At 48.2% G+C, this 20,339-nt stretch overlaps 1 protein-coding gene across 3 annotated transcripts in view; it reads right to left on the reverse strand.

Moving 5' to 3' along the window:
* Positions 1-20,339, reverse strand: part of BAZ1A (bromodomain adjacent to zinc finger domain 1A) — a 284,468-nt gene that overhangs the window by 257,393 nt on the left and 6,736 nt on the right. For all 3 annotated transcript variants that reach the window (XM_063947878.1, XM_063947879.1, XM_063947877.1), the window contains exon 5: positions 18,574-18,675. In XM_063947878.1, the coding sequence (XP_063803948.1) occupies positions 18,574-18,675 (102 nt within the window). The remainder of the gene's footprint in view (positions 1-18,573; positions 18,676-20,339) is intronic.

Consider the following 20,339-nt stretch of genomic DNA (forward strand, 5'->3'; position numbering starts at 1 on the left):
AATGACTGGTGCGTCATTGGGTTACGGGCGGTCGGCGTACACATGCTGCAGCAGCCGACAGTGACCGACGGCTGAACTGGGCGCATGTAAATGACTGCCCAGTTCGTGGTGTAAGTTACGACGGATCCGGCAGGGTGTATGCACAACACACTGCCCGAACCAGCTATAATAAGATTTTAATACCTACCGGTAAATCCTTTTCTCCTAGTCCGTAGAGGATGCTGGGGACTCCAAAAGGACCATGGGGTATAGAAGGGATCCGCAGGAGACATGGGCACACTATAAGACTTTGAATGGGTGTGAACTGGCTCCTCCCTCTATGCCCCTCCTCCAGACCTCAGTTATAAGAACTGTACCCAGGGAGACGGACATTTCGAGGAAAAGGATTTGTTAAACGAGGGTGGGAAACATACCAGCTCACACCACAACACACCGTACAACATGGCTATTAAGCAATACCAGTTAACAGCATGAACTAAAAACAGCAACAAGCTGAACATAACCGATACACAACCTCCGTGTAACAGAAGCAATAACTATCAATAACACTGCAAAAACAGTCCGCACAGAGACGGCGCCCAGCATCCTCTACGGACTAGGAGAAAAGGATTTACCGGTAGGTATTAAAATCCTATTTTCTCTTACGTCCTAGAGGATGCTGGGGACTCCAAAAGGACCATGGGGTCTATACCAAAGCTCCAGACCGGGCGGGAGAGTGTGGATGACTCTGCAGCACCGATTGAGCAAACATGAGGTCCCCATCAGCCAGGGTATCAAACTTGTAGAACTTAGCAAAAGTGTTTGAACCCAACCACGTAGCTGCTCGGCAAAGTTGAAGCGCCAAGACTCCTCGGGCAGCCGCCCAGGATGAGCCCACCTTCCTGGTAGAATGGGCTTTCACTGACTTCGGCAACGGCAATCCATCCGTATAATGAGCATGCGAATCGTATTACATTGTAGATCCAGCGGGCAATAGTCTGCTTGGAAGCAGGAGCCCAAATTTTGTTGTGAGCATATAGGACAAACAGAGCCTCTGATTTCCTAATTTCAGCCGTTCTAGCGACATAAATTTTCAAAGCTCTGACTACATCGAGAGATTTTGAAACAGCCAAGGCATCCGTAGCCACAGGTACCACAATAGGTTGGTTTATGTGAAACGAAGAAACCACCTTCGGCAGAAACTGTTGACGAGATCTCAATTCCGCTCTATCCACATGGAAAATCAAATAGGGGCTCTTGTGAGACAAAGCCGCCAATTCAGACACCCGTCTTGCGGACGCCAAGGCCAAAAGCATGACCACTTTCCAAGTGAGAAATTTCAACTCAACTTTTCGCAAAGGTTCAAACCAGTGAGATATAAGAAATTGCAAAACTACGTCAAGATCCCATGGTGCCACAGGTGGCACAAACGGAGGATGGATGTGCAGTACTCCCTTCACGAAAGTCTGAACCTCTGGAAGGGCGGCCAATTCTTTTTGAAAGAAAATAGATAAAGCCAAAATCTGCACTTTAATGGAACCTAATTTCAGGCCTGCATCCACACCTGCTTGCAAAAAATGGAGGAAACGACCCAGCTGAAACTCTTCCGTAGGAGCCTTCTTGGCTTCACACCAAGACACATACTTTCTCCAAATAGGGTGATAATGCTTCGCCGTGACCTCCTTTCTAGCCTTGAGGAGAGTGGGGATGACTTCCCCGGGAATACCCTTTCGAGCTAGGATTTGGCGTTCAACCTCTACGCAGTCAAACGCAACCGCGGTAAGTCCTGGAAGACGCACGGCCCCTGCAGGAACAGATCCTCTCCGAGAGGAAGAGGCCAGGGATCTTCTATGAGCAATTCCTGAAGATTCGGATACTAGGCCCTCCGTGGCCAATCTGGAACAATGAGTACCGTCTGTACCCTTGTTCTTCTTATGATCCTCATCACTTTTGGAATGAGTGGAAGTGGAGGGAAAACATATACCGACTGAAACACCCACGGAGTCACCAGGGCGTCCACTGCACTGGCTTGAGGGTCCCTCGACCTGGAACAATATCTCTGAAGCTTCTTGTTGAGGCGAGACGCCATCATGTCTATTTGAGGAATTCCCCAACGACTTGTCACTTCTGCAAAAACCTCTTGATGATGAAGACTCCTTGATCACTCCTTGATGGAGATAGTGTCTGCTGAGGAAATCTGCTTCCCAGTTTTCCACGCCCGGAAGGAAGACCGCTGACAGAGCGCTTACATGTTTTTCCGCCCAGCGGAGAACTTTTGTGGCCTCCGCCATCACCGCTCTGCTCTTTGTTCCACCCTGGCGGTTTATGTACGTCACCGCTGTTACATTGTCCGACTGAATCAGGACAGGTAGACCTCGAAGAAAGTGTTCCGCTTGCAGAAGGCCGTTGTAGATGGCTCTTAATTCCAGAACGTTTATGTGCAGACAAGCTTCGTGGCTTGCCCATTTTCCCTGGAAATTTTTTCCCTGTGTGACTGTTCCCCAGCCTCGGAGACTTGCATCCGTGGTCACCAGGACCCAAACCTGGATCCCGAACCTGCGTCCCTCTAGGAGGTGAGAACTTTGAAGCCACCACAGGAGAGATATTCTGGTCCTGGAAGATAGAATTATTTTCCGGTGCATGTGCAGGCGAGACCCGGACCACTTGTCCAACAGGTCCCACTGAAATACCATCTTGAACTTGAAAGTTTTCAAATACAGATTGAGGGATTTTAGGTTCAGGATCGGTCTGACCGAGCCATCCGGCTTTGGTACAACAAATAGTCTTGAATAAAACCCTTCTCCCCATTGAGACGGGGGTACCGTGACAATGACACGCTGTTGACACAGCTTTTGTATCGCAGCACGCACTACTTCCCTTTCTGGGATAGAAACTGGTAAGGCTGATTTGAAAAATCGGTGTGGGGGCACTTCTTGAAACTCCAGTTTGTACTCTTGGGACACTATGTCCAACACCCAAGGATCCAGGCCCAAGTGAAACCAGACCTGACTGAAGAGACGGAGACGCGCCCCCACCGGTACGGACTCCCGTAGAGGAGCCCCAGCGTCATGCGGTGGACTTGGCAGAAGCCGGGGAGGACTTCTGCTCCTGGGAGCCTGGCATAGCAGGTGACCTTTTTCCTCTTCCTCTACCTTTAGAGGCAAGGAAGGACGACCCTCTTCCTTTTTTGTATTTATTAGGCCCGAAAGGACTGCATCAGATAATGCGGCGTCTTTTTCTGTTGTGCAGGAACATAAGGAAGAAAGGATGACTTACCCGCTGTAGCTGTAGACACCATATCAGCGAGGCAGTCACCAAACAAGACCCTACCTTTAGAAGGGAGAGCTTCCATAGCTTTCTTAGTGTCGGCATCAGCATTCCATTGATGAATCCACAGCGCTCTCCTGGCCGAGACTGCCATGGCATTGGCCCTTGATCCCAAAAGGCCAATATCCCTTGCCGCATCCTTTAGGTAAGCCGCAGCGTCCGTGATATAACCGAGTCAAAAGAATGCTATCCCTATCCAGGGTATCCATGTCAGATGCCAAATTATCTGCCCACTTGCCAATAGCACTACTCACCCATGCTGAGGCCACGGAAGGTCTGAGCAGCGCACCCGTAGTGACAAATGGATTTTAAGGTCGTTTCCTATTTACGATCCGCAGGGTCCTTTAGGGCAGCAGTGTCAGGAGACGGAAGCACCACCTTCTTGGACAGTCGTGACAGAGCCTTGTCCACATTGGGAGATGACTCCCACTTTTCCCTGTCGTCAGAGGGGAAAGGATATGCCATTAGAATTCTCTTGGGAATCTGCCTTTTGTCAGAAGATTCCCAAGCTTTTTCACAAAGTGTTCAGCTCATGAGAGGGGGGAAACGTCACCTCAGGCTTTTTTCCCTTATACAAACAAACCCTTGTATCAGGAACAGTAGGTACTTCTGAAATATGTAAAACGTCTTTAATTGCCACAATCATGTACTAAATACTCTTAACCAGTTTCGGATTTAAACTGGCCTCACTATAGTCAACACTGGAATCAAAGTCCGTGTCGGTATCAGTATCCGCCATCTGGGTAAATGAACGCTTTTGTGACCCTGAGGGGGCCTGTACCTGAGACAAGGTATCCTCCATGGATTTTCTCCACGTTTGTGTCTGAGAATCAGATTTATCCAGCCTTTTAGTTAATAACACCACATTTGCGGGGGGGCGTGGCTACGATGGGCATGGAGTAGCACGTACTGTGCTGAGCTCTCCTGCCTGAACATCCTTTTGTACATCCTGACGGCTCCCCCCCGGGGTTCGTGGGTGCCCTGGACCTGCCTTACCGTTTGGTGGACCCATCGGAGTGTCTCTGATCTGCTGCCCTGCCTGTGTGACTAGCCGCCGGGACGGCTTCGGCCTGGACTCTGCTGCGCCACGTGGGACTCGGTGTCCGTGACGGCGGGGATCGGAGCGCTGCCTCTGCGGGGTCTGTCAGGCTCCCGGGGAGTGATCTGCGGCGGTGTGCGCCCTCTGCCCTCCTCCCTTCTGCTGCCGCTCGGTCCCGCTGCCCGAGTGCGGTCTCCCCTGCTCCGGCCGCAGCTGCCCGCGCTACTTCCGGTCGGCGGCCGGGAGACGCGCACGGACTGCACCTCCTGACCTCCTGCTAGGCTGGGCGTGCCCCCCCCCCCCCCCGCTTCTCCCTGTGTCGGTTACCTCCTGCCTGCTGCTGACGACGGAGGGGCCACGCTGCTGCTGCCTTGGATAATAAAGCTCCACAAATCAGGCCACATATAAAGTACCTCCCAGGTGCTTCCAGCTGCTGTCAGTGAGAACTACTGCTGGGGCTGGCATTTAGGTTTTTTCCCTCTACAGTCAACTGTCCATGAGTCAGAGGTGCTCCACTGTGGGGTGTCATTCATATTGGGCTGCACGGAGGCCCCCCCCCGTCTCTTCTCCCCCCCTCCAGAGCTGCATGTGGGGCTTGGGAGATAGTGATTTAAGCTCTCACCCCTAGTCATTATCTGCTCAATACTCCCGGCTCACAGCTCCCCCTGCTGCATATTTATTACCTGAAATATAGGGCTGTGACTTTTTCTCTTTTCATTATATATATCCGGCTGGAGGCTGCTGGCCCACCATTGTGTGATTCCTGATTTGTTGATATAGCACTGACTGGAAGACTGTCTACTTGTCTTACCATAACTCTCATATAGTGCTGCAATTCCCCTTGGGGGTGAATATAACGATTATTATGGGGAAAAATTCTCAGGCTGCGGCCAATCTTGAAAAATACGCTAGGAATCCTCCTGCACAAAATAAGAGCATGGGGGGGGGGGGGGTCACAGAATGGCTCCTCTCCTCCCTCTCCGGCTACAAGTGCTGGCTCCAACCGCCCTGAAGCTTCAGAGGATGCTATCCAAAGGGTACTGGATGCAGTTAATGCCAGCGAAGGCAGGCTGGCCGACAAGATCACTCAGGTACAATCGGATCTCTCTTTAATCCATCAGGATCTACAACGCGTTAGAGAGAGTGGGGGAGGCGGAAACCCGTATTTCTACTGTTGAGGACACTGTGGCTCCGCTTGGCCGACGCACCACTGCCCTTGAATCCCAGATGACGGAGGTGCAGAAAAAGTTGACCGATTTAGAGGGGCGTCTGAGACGGAATAACATTCGGTTTGTGGGCCTGCCTGAGAAGGAAGAGGGTAATGCACCTGAGCGGTTTTTGGAGAAGTGGCTCCTAGATTTCTTTGGGACGGATGCTTTTAACGTCACACTATGCGGTGGAACGAGCACATAGAATCCCTATGCGGCCACTACCGCCTAGTGCTCCTCCCCGAACATTTATAGCTCAATTCCTACACTTCAAGGATCGGGACATGGTTCTAACCCTGGCACGCACCAAGGGCCCACTCAAGTGGAATGGTACCCGGATCTCTGTGTTTCCTGATTTTGCGGTCGACATCCAGAAGGAGAGATCCCAATTCCTTCCAATCAAGAGACGTCTTCGAGAGCTCAATCTCCCTTATGCTATGCTCTTTCCCTCAAAGTTGCGGGTGGTCGCAGGAGGAAAGACAAAATTCTTTCTGACCCCGCGGGAGGCGGCGACATGGCTTGACCGGCAGTTCCCGGCCGGGCGCGCTCTGGCAAATGACAGAGTGTCACGATTACCCACGGATTGAGCTGCGATATATGTCCTAAAATATTTTGTGCCTACAGTTATTCTATTAATGTTTGTCGACTTTTTCCTTTTAGGGGGCCTTTACTGGTAGTATATTGAATGTTGCACTTGCTGTTGGGTCCCTGCTTGGACAGGGGGTTGGGTGCTGCCTTGGCCCTGGGGGGGTTAGGTTATGGTGGGGGAGCAATGCCTGTATTTTTTTGTCCTCTTTACTAGTTGTTTAGTTGTTGGGAAATTATTTTGGGGTTAGGTATGCCACAGTTCGGGCCGGTATACAGGGTGGGGGGTTGTATGGGGGGGGGGGGGGGGGGGGGGGATTTAATGGGTTGATGTTTTTTATGCATTGCTGTTGCGACATGTTTAGCGACATTTTTTGTGGGCAGTTACTTTCCTGTCTATTTGGGATACCTTCACTGTTTGACACACTTAACACTTAGCGTTACTATGTATTATGGCATCACTTAGTCTAAAAATTTTATCCTGGAATGTGCGGGGCATTAATGATAAAATTAAAAGGGCCCTGGTGCTTCGGCAGATTAGGCAGTACTCCGCAGATGTTATTTGCCTTATGGAGACGCACCTGGAGGGAGCCAAAGTTCTATCACTTAAAAAGCCATGGATAGGGTGGTCGTACCACTCCACTCATACCTCCCATTCCAGAGGCGTCTCCATCCTGATCCGCAGATCTGTCCCATTTGTTGTGGGCCAGGTACAGGTGGACCGGTGGGGAAGATATATTTTTCTTAACTGTCAGATAAATTCCATGTCTTTATTATTGTTGGCTATTTATATTCCTCCACCATACTCCCCGGAGGTTCTACGCAAAGCTGCTGATTTTATGTCCCTTTACCCCAACATTCCCACTGTTTGCATTGGGGATTTTAATAATGTCATGGATCCTGGAGTGGATAGATTTAGCACCAATGTCACTGTGCCTCGTCCACGTCCGGGTAACTTCGCTGTTAGTGGAGGGTATGGGCCTGGTGGACGTCTGGAGAGCACGGCATCCGGCTGCTCGCCAGTTCTCCCGCTTCTCTCCTACTTACTCCTCCTTTTCTAGGATTGATATGGCCCTGGTCTCCCCCTGTATGATTCCCAAAATTGATGATGTCCAATATGCAACTAGAGGTATCTCTGACCACTCTCCAATACTGTTGAATCTGGATACTGGGGGTTCCCGTGGGCAGTTGTTTTGGAAATTTAACTCATTCTGGCTTTCACAGATGGGCACTGGAGCAGAGCTTGAGCATGCATGGCGGGAGTTCTTGGAGCTAAACGGGGGTACTGCTGGCCCAGCAATCCTCTGGGACGCATTTAAAGCATTTATACGAGGTTCCTTAATTAGACGGGTTGCTACTTTAAAAAATGGCTACAAACTCCAGGAAATGGAACTTGAAGCGTCCTGCAGGTCCCTAGAAATCCAATATTTGCAAGATGGATTGGTTGCCTCCAAGACGCATGGTTGCTTGCGCAGTCCAAATGGAGAAACTGTCTGTCTGATAAAGCCAAATACCGGTTACTGTATGCCCAACACTCTTATTATGCTACGGGCGATAGACCTGGTACTTATCTAGCACATTTAGCGGCAACAGATAAATTCTCCAATACTGTCCTTGCGGTAGGCGGGGATGATGGTGTAACTTATGTAAAAACCCCGGAAATAGCGGACCAATTTGTTGCTTATTATAAAAGTCTGTATAGTACGAGATTATCGGCGGATTTAATGGAAATAAATGAGTATCTTGCTGGTATACCATTGCCCTCGCTCTCTAATGTGGCAGCTGAATTCCTTGATTCCCCTCTGTCATTGACGGAAATTGAAATAGCCATAAAGTCATTTCCTGGAGGCAAGGCACCAGGGCTAGATGGACTTCCCATTGAGCTATATAAGAAACATATTGACTTTTATGGCCCTAAGTTGCTTACTCTGTTCAATGACCTGTTGGGATTGGGGTCGCTGCCGGATTCTATGACTGAGGCTTTGATAATAGTGCTACTGAAGCCGGATAAGAACCCAGAGCGGGTAGATTCATATAGACCTATCTCGCTACTTACAACTGATGTCAAGGTCTTAGCAAAGATCCTGGCACTTAGACTGAACTCCGTTATTACCCAAATTATACACACAGATCAGACCGGTTTTGTGCCGGGGCGGTCCACTCTAACTAACCTTAGGCGCTTGTTCACGCACCTACAGGGCCCTCGCGGGGACGCCGACACTTCTGTTGTGGTGTCCCTTGACGCTGCTAAAGCTTTTGATTCAGTGGAGTGGGCGTTCTTGTGGGGGTCTATGGCCCGCTTCGGCATTGGACCACGCCTTATACGGTGGGTCAAGTTACTTTACTCTGCCCCATCAGCTAGGGTCTCGATAAATGGATTAATTTAATCTGCATTTCCTTTAGCCAGGGGTACAAGGCAGGGCTGTCCACTATCCCCTATCCTCTTTGCTTTGGAAGTGGAGCCCTTGGCGTGCTTTGTGCGTTCTGACTTGCGGGTGGGGGGGTTCCGGGTGGGCTCCGCCACGGACAAAATTGCTCTATACGCGGATGATATTCTGCTGTTTATATCAGACTACTGCAATACCATGCCACATGTATTGCGTATTATTGACACCTATGGCGGATACTCTGCCCTTTCGGGGTGCTTGTCCTGGTGTCCCGCCCGTGGCCCTCCCTCTTCGCTGGGTGGACTCATTCAAGTACTTAGGAATCTGGGTCACAAATAATCCTTCTCAATACTTTTCCCTAAACATAAAACCTCATATAGATTATTTGCATTCCCGTATTGCGGTGTGGGGGACTACCTCTAACTATAACGGGTAGAATTAATTTAGTGAAAATGGTGGCCCTGCCTAAGTTGCTGTATGTGCTGCAGCACTCCCCTGTCTATCTCCCATTAAAAACCTTTCGGAAAATAGATAGTGTTCTGTCCTCTATCGTATGGTCTAAACGCAGGGTCAGAATAAATTTAGACACCCACACACGCTCCCGTGATTCTGGGGGCCTGGGCCTCCCTAAATTCAGATTGTATTATCTAGCGGCACAAATGGTGCATATTAGTAAGTGGTTACATGATCCTGCTAGAGATGAATTGATCTCCCGAATTCTCTATGTAACAGATCGGAATTGCCCCCCATTACAACTACTATTGAGTGATAAAGTAGCAATACTTGACCTTCCCGTTGTCAAACAAGCAATTATGGTATGGAGACAGACGCATAGACTGCTCCGGGGAGAGGGTTGGGATCCGGAAACGCCTCTGGCGTACGCACATTCTCTTAACGAGTTTGCATCGTTACAGATAATGGAGGTCTGGTGCCGCCGGGGAGTGCAGTCTCTTGGGCAATTGTATCATATGGGTATCTTTAAGTCTTTCCAACAATTGCAGGAGGATTATAATATCCCATCCTTCTATTTTTATCGATATCTACAACTCCGCCATGCTTGTCAAGTTCAGTTTGCAAACGCTCCCCTGATGCTCCGGGACACACCAGTTAGGGAACTAACTGTACTATTTCCATATTTTACTCTGCTTTACTACGTGCATATCATGGGGAGACCCTACTTTCTCTTAAATCTAAATGGGAATGTGATCTGGGGTCCATATCTAATGACACTTGGGAGGATGCGCTGGGTGCCTCTAGGGTGGCGACCACAGCGGTCCGGTACCAACAGGTGCATCTTTTTGTTTTTTGTGTGTGGCTGTGAGGGAGCTCTTTCAGAGAGGCCCGACACGCCCCTGCTGCTATCAGCAGCTGCACTATCCCTGACCCTGCCTTTTGGAAGGGGGAAAGGGATGTATAAAAATAGAGAAAATAAGAACTTACTTACCGATAATTCTATTTCTCGTAGTCCGTAGTGGATGCTGGGGACTCCGTCAGGACCATGGGGAATAGCGGCTCCGCAGGAGACAGGGCACAAAAGTAAAAGCTTTAGGATCAGGTGGTGTGCACTGGCTCCTCCCCCTATGACCCTCCTCCAAGCCTCAGTTAGGATACTGTGCCCGGACGAGCGTACACAATAAGGAAGGATTTTGAATCCCGGGTAAGACTCATACCAGCCACACCAATCACACTGTACAACCTGTGATCTGAACCCAGTTAACAGCATGATAACAGCGGAGAATCTGAAAAGATGGCTCACAACAATAATAACCCGATTTTTGTAACAATAACTATGTACAAGTATTGCAGACAATCCGCACTTGGGATGGGCGCCCAGCATCCACTACGGACTACGAGAAATAGAATTATCGGTAAGTAAATTCTTATTTTCTCTGACGTCCTAAGTGGATGCTGGGGACTCCGTCAGGACCATGGGGATTATACCAAAGCTCCCAAACGGGCGGGAGAGTGCGGATGACTCTGCAGCACCGAATGAGAGAACTCCAGGTCCTCCTCAGCCAGGGTGTGCCCCTGACCAAGTAGCAGCTCGGCAAAGTTGTAAAGCCGAGACCCCTCGGGCAGCCGCCCAAGATGAGCCCACCTTCCTTGTGGAATGGGCATTTACATATTTTGGCTGTGGCAGGCCTGCCACAGAATGTGCAAGCTGAATTGTACTACACATCCAACTAGCAATCGTCTGCTTAGAAGCAAGAGCACCCAGTTTTTTGGGTGCCTACAGGATAACAGCAAGTCAGTTTTCCTGACTCCAGCCGTCCTGGAAACCTATATTTTCAGGGCCCTGACAACATCTAGCAACTTGGAGTCCTCCAAGTCCCTAGTAGCCGCAGGTACCACAATAAGCTGGTGCAGGTGAAACGCTGACACCACCTTAGGGAGAAACTGGGGACGAGTCCGCAGCTCTGCCCTGTCCGAATGGACAATCAGATATGGGCTTTGTGAGACAAAGCCGCCAATTCTGACACTCGCCTGGCCGAGGCCAGGGCCAACAGCATGGTCACTTTCCATGTGAGATATTTCAAATCCACAGATTTGAGCGGTTTTAAACCAATGTGATTTGAGGAATCCCAGAACTACGTTGAGATCCCACAGTGCCACTGGAGGCACAAAAGGGGGTTGTATATGCAGTACTCCCTTGACAAACTTCTGGACTTCAGGAACTGAAGCCAATTTTTTCTGGAAGAAAATTGACAGGGCCGAAATTTGAACCTTAATGGACCCCAATTTGAGGCCCATAGACACTCCTGTTTGCAGGAAATGCAGGAATCGACCGAGTTGAAATTTCTTCGTGGGGCCTTCCTGGCCTCACACCACGCAACATATTTTCGCCACATGTGGTGATAATGTTGTGCGGTCACCTCCTTCCTGGCTTTGACCAGGGTAGGAATGACCTCTTCCGGAATGCCTTTTTCCCTTAGGATCCGGCGTTCCACCGCCATGCCGTCAAACGCAGCCGCGGTAAGTCTTGGAACAGACATGGTACTTGCTGAAGCAAGTCCCTTCTTAGCGGCAGAGGCCATGAGTCCTCTGTGAGCATTTCTTGAAGTTCCGGGTAACAAGTCCTTCTTGGCCAATCCGGAGCCACGAGTATAGTTCTTACTCCTCTACGTCTTATAATTCTCAGTACCTTGGGTATGAGAAGCAGAAGAGGGAACACATACACCGACTGGTACACCCACGGTGTTACCAGAACGTCCACAGCTATTGCCTGAGGGTCTCTTGACCTGGCGCAATACCTGTCCAGTTTTTTGTTCAGGCGGGACGCCATCATGTCCACCTTTGGTCTTTCCCAACGGTTCACAATCATGTGGAAGACTTCCCGATGAAGTCCCCACTCTCCCGGGTGGAGGTCGTGCCTGCTGAGGAAGTCTGCTTCCCAGTTGTCCTCTCCCGGAATGAACACTGCTGACAGTGTTATCACATGATTTTCCGCCCAGCGAAGAATCCTTGCAGTTTCTGCCATTGCCCTCCTGCTTCTTGTGCCGCCCTGTCTGTTTACGTGGGCGACTGCCGTGATGTTGTCCCACTGGATCAATACCGGCTGACCTTGAAGCAGAGGTCTTGCTAAGCTTAGAGCATTGTAAATTACCCTTAGCTCCAGTATATTTATGTGGAGAGAAGTCTCCAGACTATATCACACTCCCTGGAAATTTTTTCCCTGTGTGACTGCTCCCCAGCCTCTCAGGCTGGCATCCGTGGTCACCAGGACCCAGTCCTGAATGCCGAATCTGCGGCCCTTTAATAGATGAGCACTCTGCAGCCACCGCAGAAGAAACACCCTTGTCCTTGGAGACAGGGTTATCCGCTGATGCATCCGAAGATGCGATCCGGACCATTTTTCCCAGCAGATCCCACTGAAAAGTTCTTGCGTGAAATCTGCCGAATGGAATCGCTTCGTAAGAAGCCACCATTTTCCCAGGACCCTTGTGCAATGATGCACTGACACTTTTCCTGGTTTTAGGAGGTTCCTTACTAGCTCGGTTAACTCCCTGGCTTTCTTCTCCGGGAGAAACACCCTTTTCTGGACTGTGTCCAGAATCATCCCTAGGAACAGCAGACGTGTCGTCGGAAACAGCTACGATTTTGGAATATTTAGAATCCACCCGTGCTGTCGTAGAACTACTTGAGATAGTGCTACTCCGACCTCCAACTGTTCTCTGGACCTTGCCCTTATCAGGAGATCGTCCATTTTCTTTGAAGAAGAATCATCATTTCGGCCATTACCTTGGTAAAGACCCGGGGTGCCATGGACAATCCAAACGGCAGCGTCTGAAACTGATAGTGACAGTTCTGTACCACGAACCTGAGGTACCCTTGGTCTTGATTTGAACCTTTGTATGTAAGTGTTCAAATATTTCAGATTTAGAATAGGTCTCACCGAGCCGTCTGGCTTCAGTACCACAATATAGTGTGGAATAATACCCCTTTCCTTGTTGTAGGAGGGGTACTTTGATTATCACCTGCTGGGAATACAGCTTGTGAATTGTTTCCAATACTGCCTCCCTGTCGGAGGGAGACGTTGGTAAAGCAGACTTCAGGAACCTGCGAGGGGGAGACGTCTCGAATTTCCAATCTGTACCCCTGGGATACTACTTGTAGGCTCCAGGGGTCCACTTGCGAGTGAGCCCACTGCGTGCTGAAACTCTTGAGACGACCCCCCACCGCACCTGAGTCCGCTTGTACGGCCCCAGCGTCATGCTGAGGACTTGGTAGAAGCGGTGGAGGGCTTCTGTTCCTGGGAATGGGCTGCATGCTGCAGTCTTCTTCCCTTTCCTCTATCCCTGGGCAGATATGACTGGCCTTTTGCCCGCTTGCCCTTATGGGGACGAAAGGACTGAGGCTGAAAAGACGGTGTCTTTTTCTGCTGAGATGTGACTTGGGGTAAAAAAAGGTGGATTTTCCAGCTGTTGCCGTGGCCACCAGGTCCGATGGACCGACCCCAAATAACTCCTCCCCTTTATACGGCAATACTTCCATGTGCCGTTTGGAATCTGCATCACCTGACCACTGTCGTGTCCATAAACAACTTCTGGCAGATATGGACATCGCACTTACTCTTGATGCCAGAGTGCAAATATCCCTCTGTGCATCTCGCATATATAGAAATGCATCCTTTAAATGCTCTATAGTCAATAAAATACTGTCCCTGTCAAGGGTATCAATATTTTCAGTCAGGGAATCCGACCAAGCCACCCCAGCGCTGCACATCCAGGCTGAGGCGATCGCTGGTCGCAGTATAACACCAGTATGTGTGTATATACTTTTTAGGATATTTTCCAGCCTCCTATCAGCTGGCTCCTTGAGGGCGGCCGTATCTGGAGACGGTAACGCCACTTGTGATAAGCGTGTGAGCGCCTTATCCACCCTAAGGGGTGTTTCCCAACGCGCCCTAACTTCTGGCGGGAAAAGGTATACCGCCAATAATTTTCTATCGGGGGAAACCCACGCATCATCACACACTTCATTTAATCTTATCTGATTCAGGAAAAACTACAGGTAGTTTTTTCACACCCCACATAATACCCTTTTTTGTGGTACTTGTAGTATCAGAAATATGTAACACCTCCTTCATTGCCCTTAACATGTAACGTGTGGCCCTAAAGGAAAATACGTTTGTTTCTTCACCGTCGACACTGGAGTCAGTGTCCGTGTCTGTGTCGACCGACTGAGGTAAATGGGCGTTTTAAAGCCCCTGACGGTGTTTGAGACGCCTGGACAGGTACTAATTTGTTTGCCGGCCGTCTCATGTCGTCAACCGACCTTACAGCGTGTTGACATTATCACGTAATTCCCTAAATAAGCCATCCATTCCGGTGTCGACTCCCTAGAGAGTGACATCACCATTACAGGCAATTGCTCCGCCTCCTCACCAACATCGTCCTCATACATGTCGACACACACGTACCGACACACAGCACACACACAGGGAATGCTCTGATAGAGGACAGGACCCCACTAGCCCTTTGGGGAGACAGAGGGAGAGTTTGCCAGCACACACCAAAACGCTATAATTATACAGGGACAACCTTTATATAAGTGTTTTCCCTTATAGCATCTTAATATATAATCATATCGCCAAATAAGTGCCCCCCCTCTCTGTTTTAACCCCGTTTCTGTAGTGCAGTGCAGGGGAGAGCCTGGGAGCCTTCCCACCAGCAGTTCTGTGAGGGAAAATGGCGCTGTGTGCTGAGGAGAATAGGCCCCGCCCCCTTTTCGGCAGGCTTCTTCTCCCGTTTTTCTGACAACCTGGCAGGGGTTAAATACATCCATATAGCCCCAGAGGCTATATGTGATGTATTTTTAGCCAGTATAGGTACTTTCATTGCTGCCCAGGGCGCCCCCCCCAGCGCCCTGCACCCTCAGTGACCGTTGGTGTGAAGTGTGCTGAGAGCAATGGCGCACAGCTGCAGTGCTGTGCGCTACCTCATGAAGACTGAGAAGTCTTCAGCCGCCGATTTCTGGACCTCTTCTCTCTTCAGCATCTGCAAGGGGGTCGGCGGCGCGGCTCCGGTGACCCATCCAGGCTGTACCTGTGATCGTCCCTCTGGAGCTAGTGTCCAGTAGCCTAAGAAGCCAATCCATCCTGCACGCAGGTGAGTTCACTTCTTCTCCCCTAAGTCCCTCGTTGCAGTGAGCCTGTTGCCAGCAGGACTCACTGAAAATAAAAAACCTAATAAAACTTTTACTCTAAGCAGCTCTTTAGGAGAGCCACCTAGATTGCACCCTTCTCGGCCGGGCACAAAAACCTAACTTAACCTAACTGAGGCTTGGAGGAGGGTCATAGGGGGAGGAGCCAGTGCACACCACCTGATCCTAAAGCTTTTACTTTTGTGCCCTGTCTCCTGCGGAGCCGCTATTCCCCATGGTCCTGACGGAGTCCCCAGCATCCACTTAGGACGTCAGAGAAATATAAAAATAAATATATTCAAAGTAATTGTGACTCTTAGCCACAGAGCTGTTACTACTTTGAGCACAGAAAAAACACTGAGGTAGTACACTGAGGTACTCTGGGATATGGAGGGGTGGAGTGTTCTAAATTTAAATATTCAGTGCTGTTCCTACGGAAGCCCGTCCATATCCCAAGAGTACTCCAGTGACCCCTAGTGGATGATAAAGAAATTATATATGCTGCTTGATTTTGTTGTTGACAGCAATGCTTTAGATTTAGGATATAAGTATGTATTGTGATATGTACAAAAAAGGAAAACAGTTTCAATAAAAAGTGTTGAATTTAAAAAAAAAAAAACAACGCCACATTTGCATTCAATGTACTCAACATATCCACCCAATCAGCAGTCGGCGGTGCCGACAGAGTCACTCCCAGCTCCTTATCTGCCACCACTGCAACTTACTCCGGGGAGGAGCACTCAGCCATGTCGACACACACGTACCGACACGCACAAACACACTGGCTATAGGGGACAGACCCACAGGAAAGCCTGTTAGAAAATCACAGAGGGAGTTTACCAGCTCACACCCCAGCGCCTATCCCGGTACTGAGAGCAAATACACACTGCCTCAGACCTGTTTGCGCTGTTATTATTAATGGGTTAATCGCACCAAATTACTGCTCCCTGTTACTTGTGCAGGAGAGTGGAGGTCCGGGCAAGCGTCTCTGCCATCATGTGAAGAGAAAATGGCGCTGGTAAGCTGTGAGGGCTAAGCCACGCCCCCTCACCGGCACGCTGTAGTCCCGCTCAAATGTAAAATATTTATACTGGCGGGGGCTATATCTAGTGCCTAGGCACTTCAGACATATATACTTTGGCCAGATTTATTGTTAAACTTCAGTAATCATGCTGCCCAGGGCGCCCCCCCCCCCTGCAAGTGCCGCCAGAAGTGTGTGTGTGGGAGCATGGCGCGCAGCGCGACCGCTGCGCGGTACCTCATTACTGAAGTCTTCTGCCGTCACTGAAGTCTTCTGTACTTCCTTATACTCACCCGGCTTCTTTCTTCTGGCTCTGTGAGGGGGTTGACGGCGCGGCTCCGGGAACAAGCAGCTAGGCGCACCAAGTGATCGAACCCTCTGGAGCTAATGGTGTCCGGTAGCCTAAGAAGCAGAGCCTTTGAACTCAGAAGAAGTAGGTCTGCTTCTCTCCCCTCAGTCCCACGAAGCAGGGAGCCTGTAGCCAGCAGGTCTCCCTGAAAATAAAAAACCTAACAAAGTCTTTTCAGAGAAACTCAGGAGAGCTCCCCTAGTGTGTCCAGTCTCTCTGGGCACAGAATCTAACTGAGGTCTGAAGGAGGGGCATAGAGGGAGGAGCCAGTTCAACCAAAAGTCTTATAGTGTGCCCATGTCTCCTGCGGATCCCGTCTATACCCCATGGTCCTTTTGGAGTCCCCAGCATCCTCTAGGACGTAAGAGAAAAATATCTTCAGATCCACTGATCTGAAGATATATCTACCAGTGGGTACCCAGCTTGAGGCAGCTTTTACACAGACACATTGGAAGCGATAAACACTTGAATCTCGCCCTATCTCCTGTCTGAAGTGACGAGAGATCAGGGGAGGGGCGATATTCAATTGTGCTCTTATCGCGTAAAGCAGCTATACCCGACCAAATAATGGTGCAACCCGAAAAGTCCGAGAGCTCAAACGGGTGACTTTTAGCTCACTTTAGCTTGAGCTGAAATGCAGGTGCCAGCAGCTGATCGCGCCTAACGGAGCTACAATTGAATAGCTCCATTGGGTGCCACCTACTGGCTGCCGGCGAATAAATACAGGTTGAGTCTCCCTTATCCAAAATGCTTGGGACCAGAGGTATTTTGGATATGGGATTTTTCCGTATTTTGGAATAATTGCATACCATAATGAGATATCATGGTGATTGGGACCTAAATCTAAGCACAGAATGCATTTATGTTTCATATACACCATACACACACAGCCTGAAGGTAATTTTAGCCAATATTTTTTATAACTTTGTGCATTAAACAAAGTGTGTGTACATTCACACAATTCATTTATGTTTCATAGACACCCTATACATACAGCCTGACATTTAATACAATATTTTTAATAACTTTGTGTATTAAACAAAGTTTGTGTACATTGAGCCATCAAAAAACAAAGATTTCACTATCTCACTCTCACTCAAAAAAGTCCGTATTTCAGAATATTCCGTATTTCGGAATATTTGGTTATGGGATACTCAACCTGTAATTGAATGACGCCCACAGTAGTAGTGGTGAGGGATGGGAGGAGACAGGTCAACATCATAAACTATAAATTACAGCTATTTCTATCCAAAGGGTAGGATTTTTTTTTTACGTTCATTGCCAATTTAGCTGCAACGCTCGGGTGGGTGGATTAAGAGGTAAGAGTCCTTCCTGATCCAGTGGAAACTTAATTTCACTGGGTCTATCACTAACACAAGGTCCTCAACCAATTACAGTTAATGACCCCATTTACTGGGAGAAAGGGATTCAACACATTTTTAAATCCTGCTTGTATATTGGTCATCATTGCCTCAGAAAATCCTTGGCTATGCTGGTAGGGTAACCCCTTTTTATTCCACATCCGATAGCCCTTTGTGATTATTATACAAACACACACACACTTTTGTTTAGTCACGTTGCACGCATGTGATTTTTATTACATTTACAATTATGTTATTTCTTATATAATTCCTGTCGCTACTGTCTTTTATCATCTTCTCTGTGAATGTGTTTTGACAATTTTTTTTCTGTCACTTATTGTGGCTCTCTATATTGCTCTTCACTGTCTCAACAAGTGTTCTACCTAGTGGCTTATACAGTAATAATATACTGTATGCATTACACGCAGCTATCCTCCATTTGAGGAATTTTAGGATTGTATTTACCTACTGCAGTCACCGTCTGGCACTGTGCGCTGCTTTAGGTCATTTCTTTACTCTGCAAATCTTGTTGCATCTCATTTTTCTGGAACTTGTATCCTACGTAGCATTTAAGTATCTACGTTACACTTCTATCATTACAAGGTCAAGTTTGACATTTTGTCCAAATAGTTATTGAGCAAACTAGAATATAATATCTAGTGGGAACATACATACCTGATTTGGCTTTGTCTGACAATTACAGATTCATACTTTTCTTCTATAATTGGTTTAACTTTGTACTTCAGTAAAGAAGGGTTGATTAGCTCTTTCTTCTTGCTAAAAGCAAAAAGATGAAAGAAGACTTATTATTTTCATTAAGGAGTATGTGAATTAGATCACTTTGCTCGACTTCATCTCCAGTTCTTTGAAGCAAACAACGTACAGATTAAGACTGGGTACTAGGTACTTCTTAAACTGCTTTGGCTCACATAAGACAGTTGTACATTTACTACAGTGTTCTTATTTAATTTGCATATAAAGGGGTCGATTCTATTCGGCAACTTAAGAATAGCGCCGGGAATTAGCTCCCGACGCTATTCAATTCAGCTGCTAGTGACCCGCAATTGTCGGGAATTCTTCTCTCATCCCCGGGGGATGAGAGAAGAAACCCGACAAAAGTGCTGCCTCGCGGCCAGCGCGAGGCTGATTCTGTCGGGAATCAGCATCGCCGCGGGTAGTTAAGTCGGAGAATGCCCGTTCTCCCGACAAAACTACCTGTTAAGTCGGCGAGAACGGGACATCGCCGACTTAACTGGAGCTGAATTGAATAGCGTCGGGAGCTAATTCCCGGCGCTATTCTTAAGTTGCCGAATAGAATCGACCCCAAAGTGTTTTTTTTTCTATTTTGTCCTATTTTTAGGTCAGGTAGACAACCCAAAAGTATGCAAGCTACTTGTCACCAGTGCCCCATTCCCTTGTCTCCTTCTCACCCTCAGTGACTAACTGCTCACCTATATGTTGGGTACAGGATAACCATTTACTGAATCAATTTACACTTATGATTCGCATCAGCAAATTGTCCTAACCTTGCCCCTGTTATCTGTCCTTCCCAGGACACAGCACAGAATCAGATGCACAGTCTGAGACTTTAGAGGGCACTCCAGAGAGGTAACAAGGGGGTGGCAAAGACAATGCGGGAAAGCAGTTTTGTTCAAAGACGCACAGCTGCTTACAAAGTAGGCCATTCTTGGGCAGATACATATTTTCAGTAACACAGGGCCTGGTTATCATGTATCAAATGCCACAGTGGTATACATAGTAAAACGATGGTACACAAACTGCTGTAGACATCAGAAGGGAAGTTTGTAAAATACCAGGCTCAAAAAAACCCAACTAATTTCTAGAACATAACTGTAATTTGTGATGTACTTTTGCAATATACATTATTTCAGAATGAGCCCATGAGTGTATACTAGGGAGATATTTATAAATATGCTCAGTAGTTAATATTAATGCATTTGAAATTAAGAGATTCAATTAGCGTCTCTTCCCATGAATAAAGTTCCTGGAGCTATTCAACTTCAAGCCAGTGATCAAACCTAAAACAGCCCAGGGCAGCAGTTAGCACTTTCAGCTTGCACATCTGGGGGTGCAAGCAGAAATGAGCATTAACTGCTGCCTCTAGACTGTTTGCGGATCTGTAATGGAATACTAATGGGAACATGCTGCACAAGTCAACCTGCAGTTAATTGAATGTGCCCCTTAGACTACTTTACGATCATAATTTTGCAGCAAAGGATTTCCACCTGTGTAGGGTATTACAAGTACAACAGACATCACAATATGAATATCTCTATGCAATGAGGGTGATTCAATGTTATTGCGCCCTTTTTTTTAAAAAAAATTATAGCCAGTATTCAATTGATGGTGCCAGCAGGCGCGAGCAACTGGGCGCTCAATACTATTCACACTGGTCAAGGCCAAATAGATCGGGTTTAGCC

Source organism: Pseudophryne corroboree, chromosome 12 (assembly GCF_028390025.1).
Source record: "Pseudophryne corroboree isolate aPseCor3 chromosome 12, aPseCor3.hap2, whole genome shotgun sequence".
Classification (NCBI taxonomy): domain Eukaryota; kingdom Metazoa; phylum Chordata; class Amphibia; order Anura; family Myobatrachidae; genus Pseudophryne; species Pseudophryne corroboree.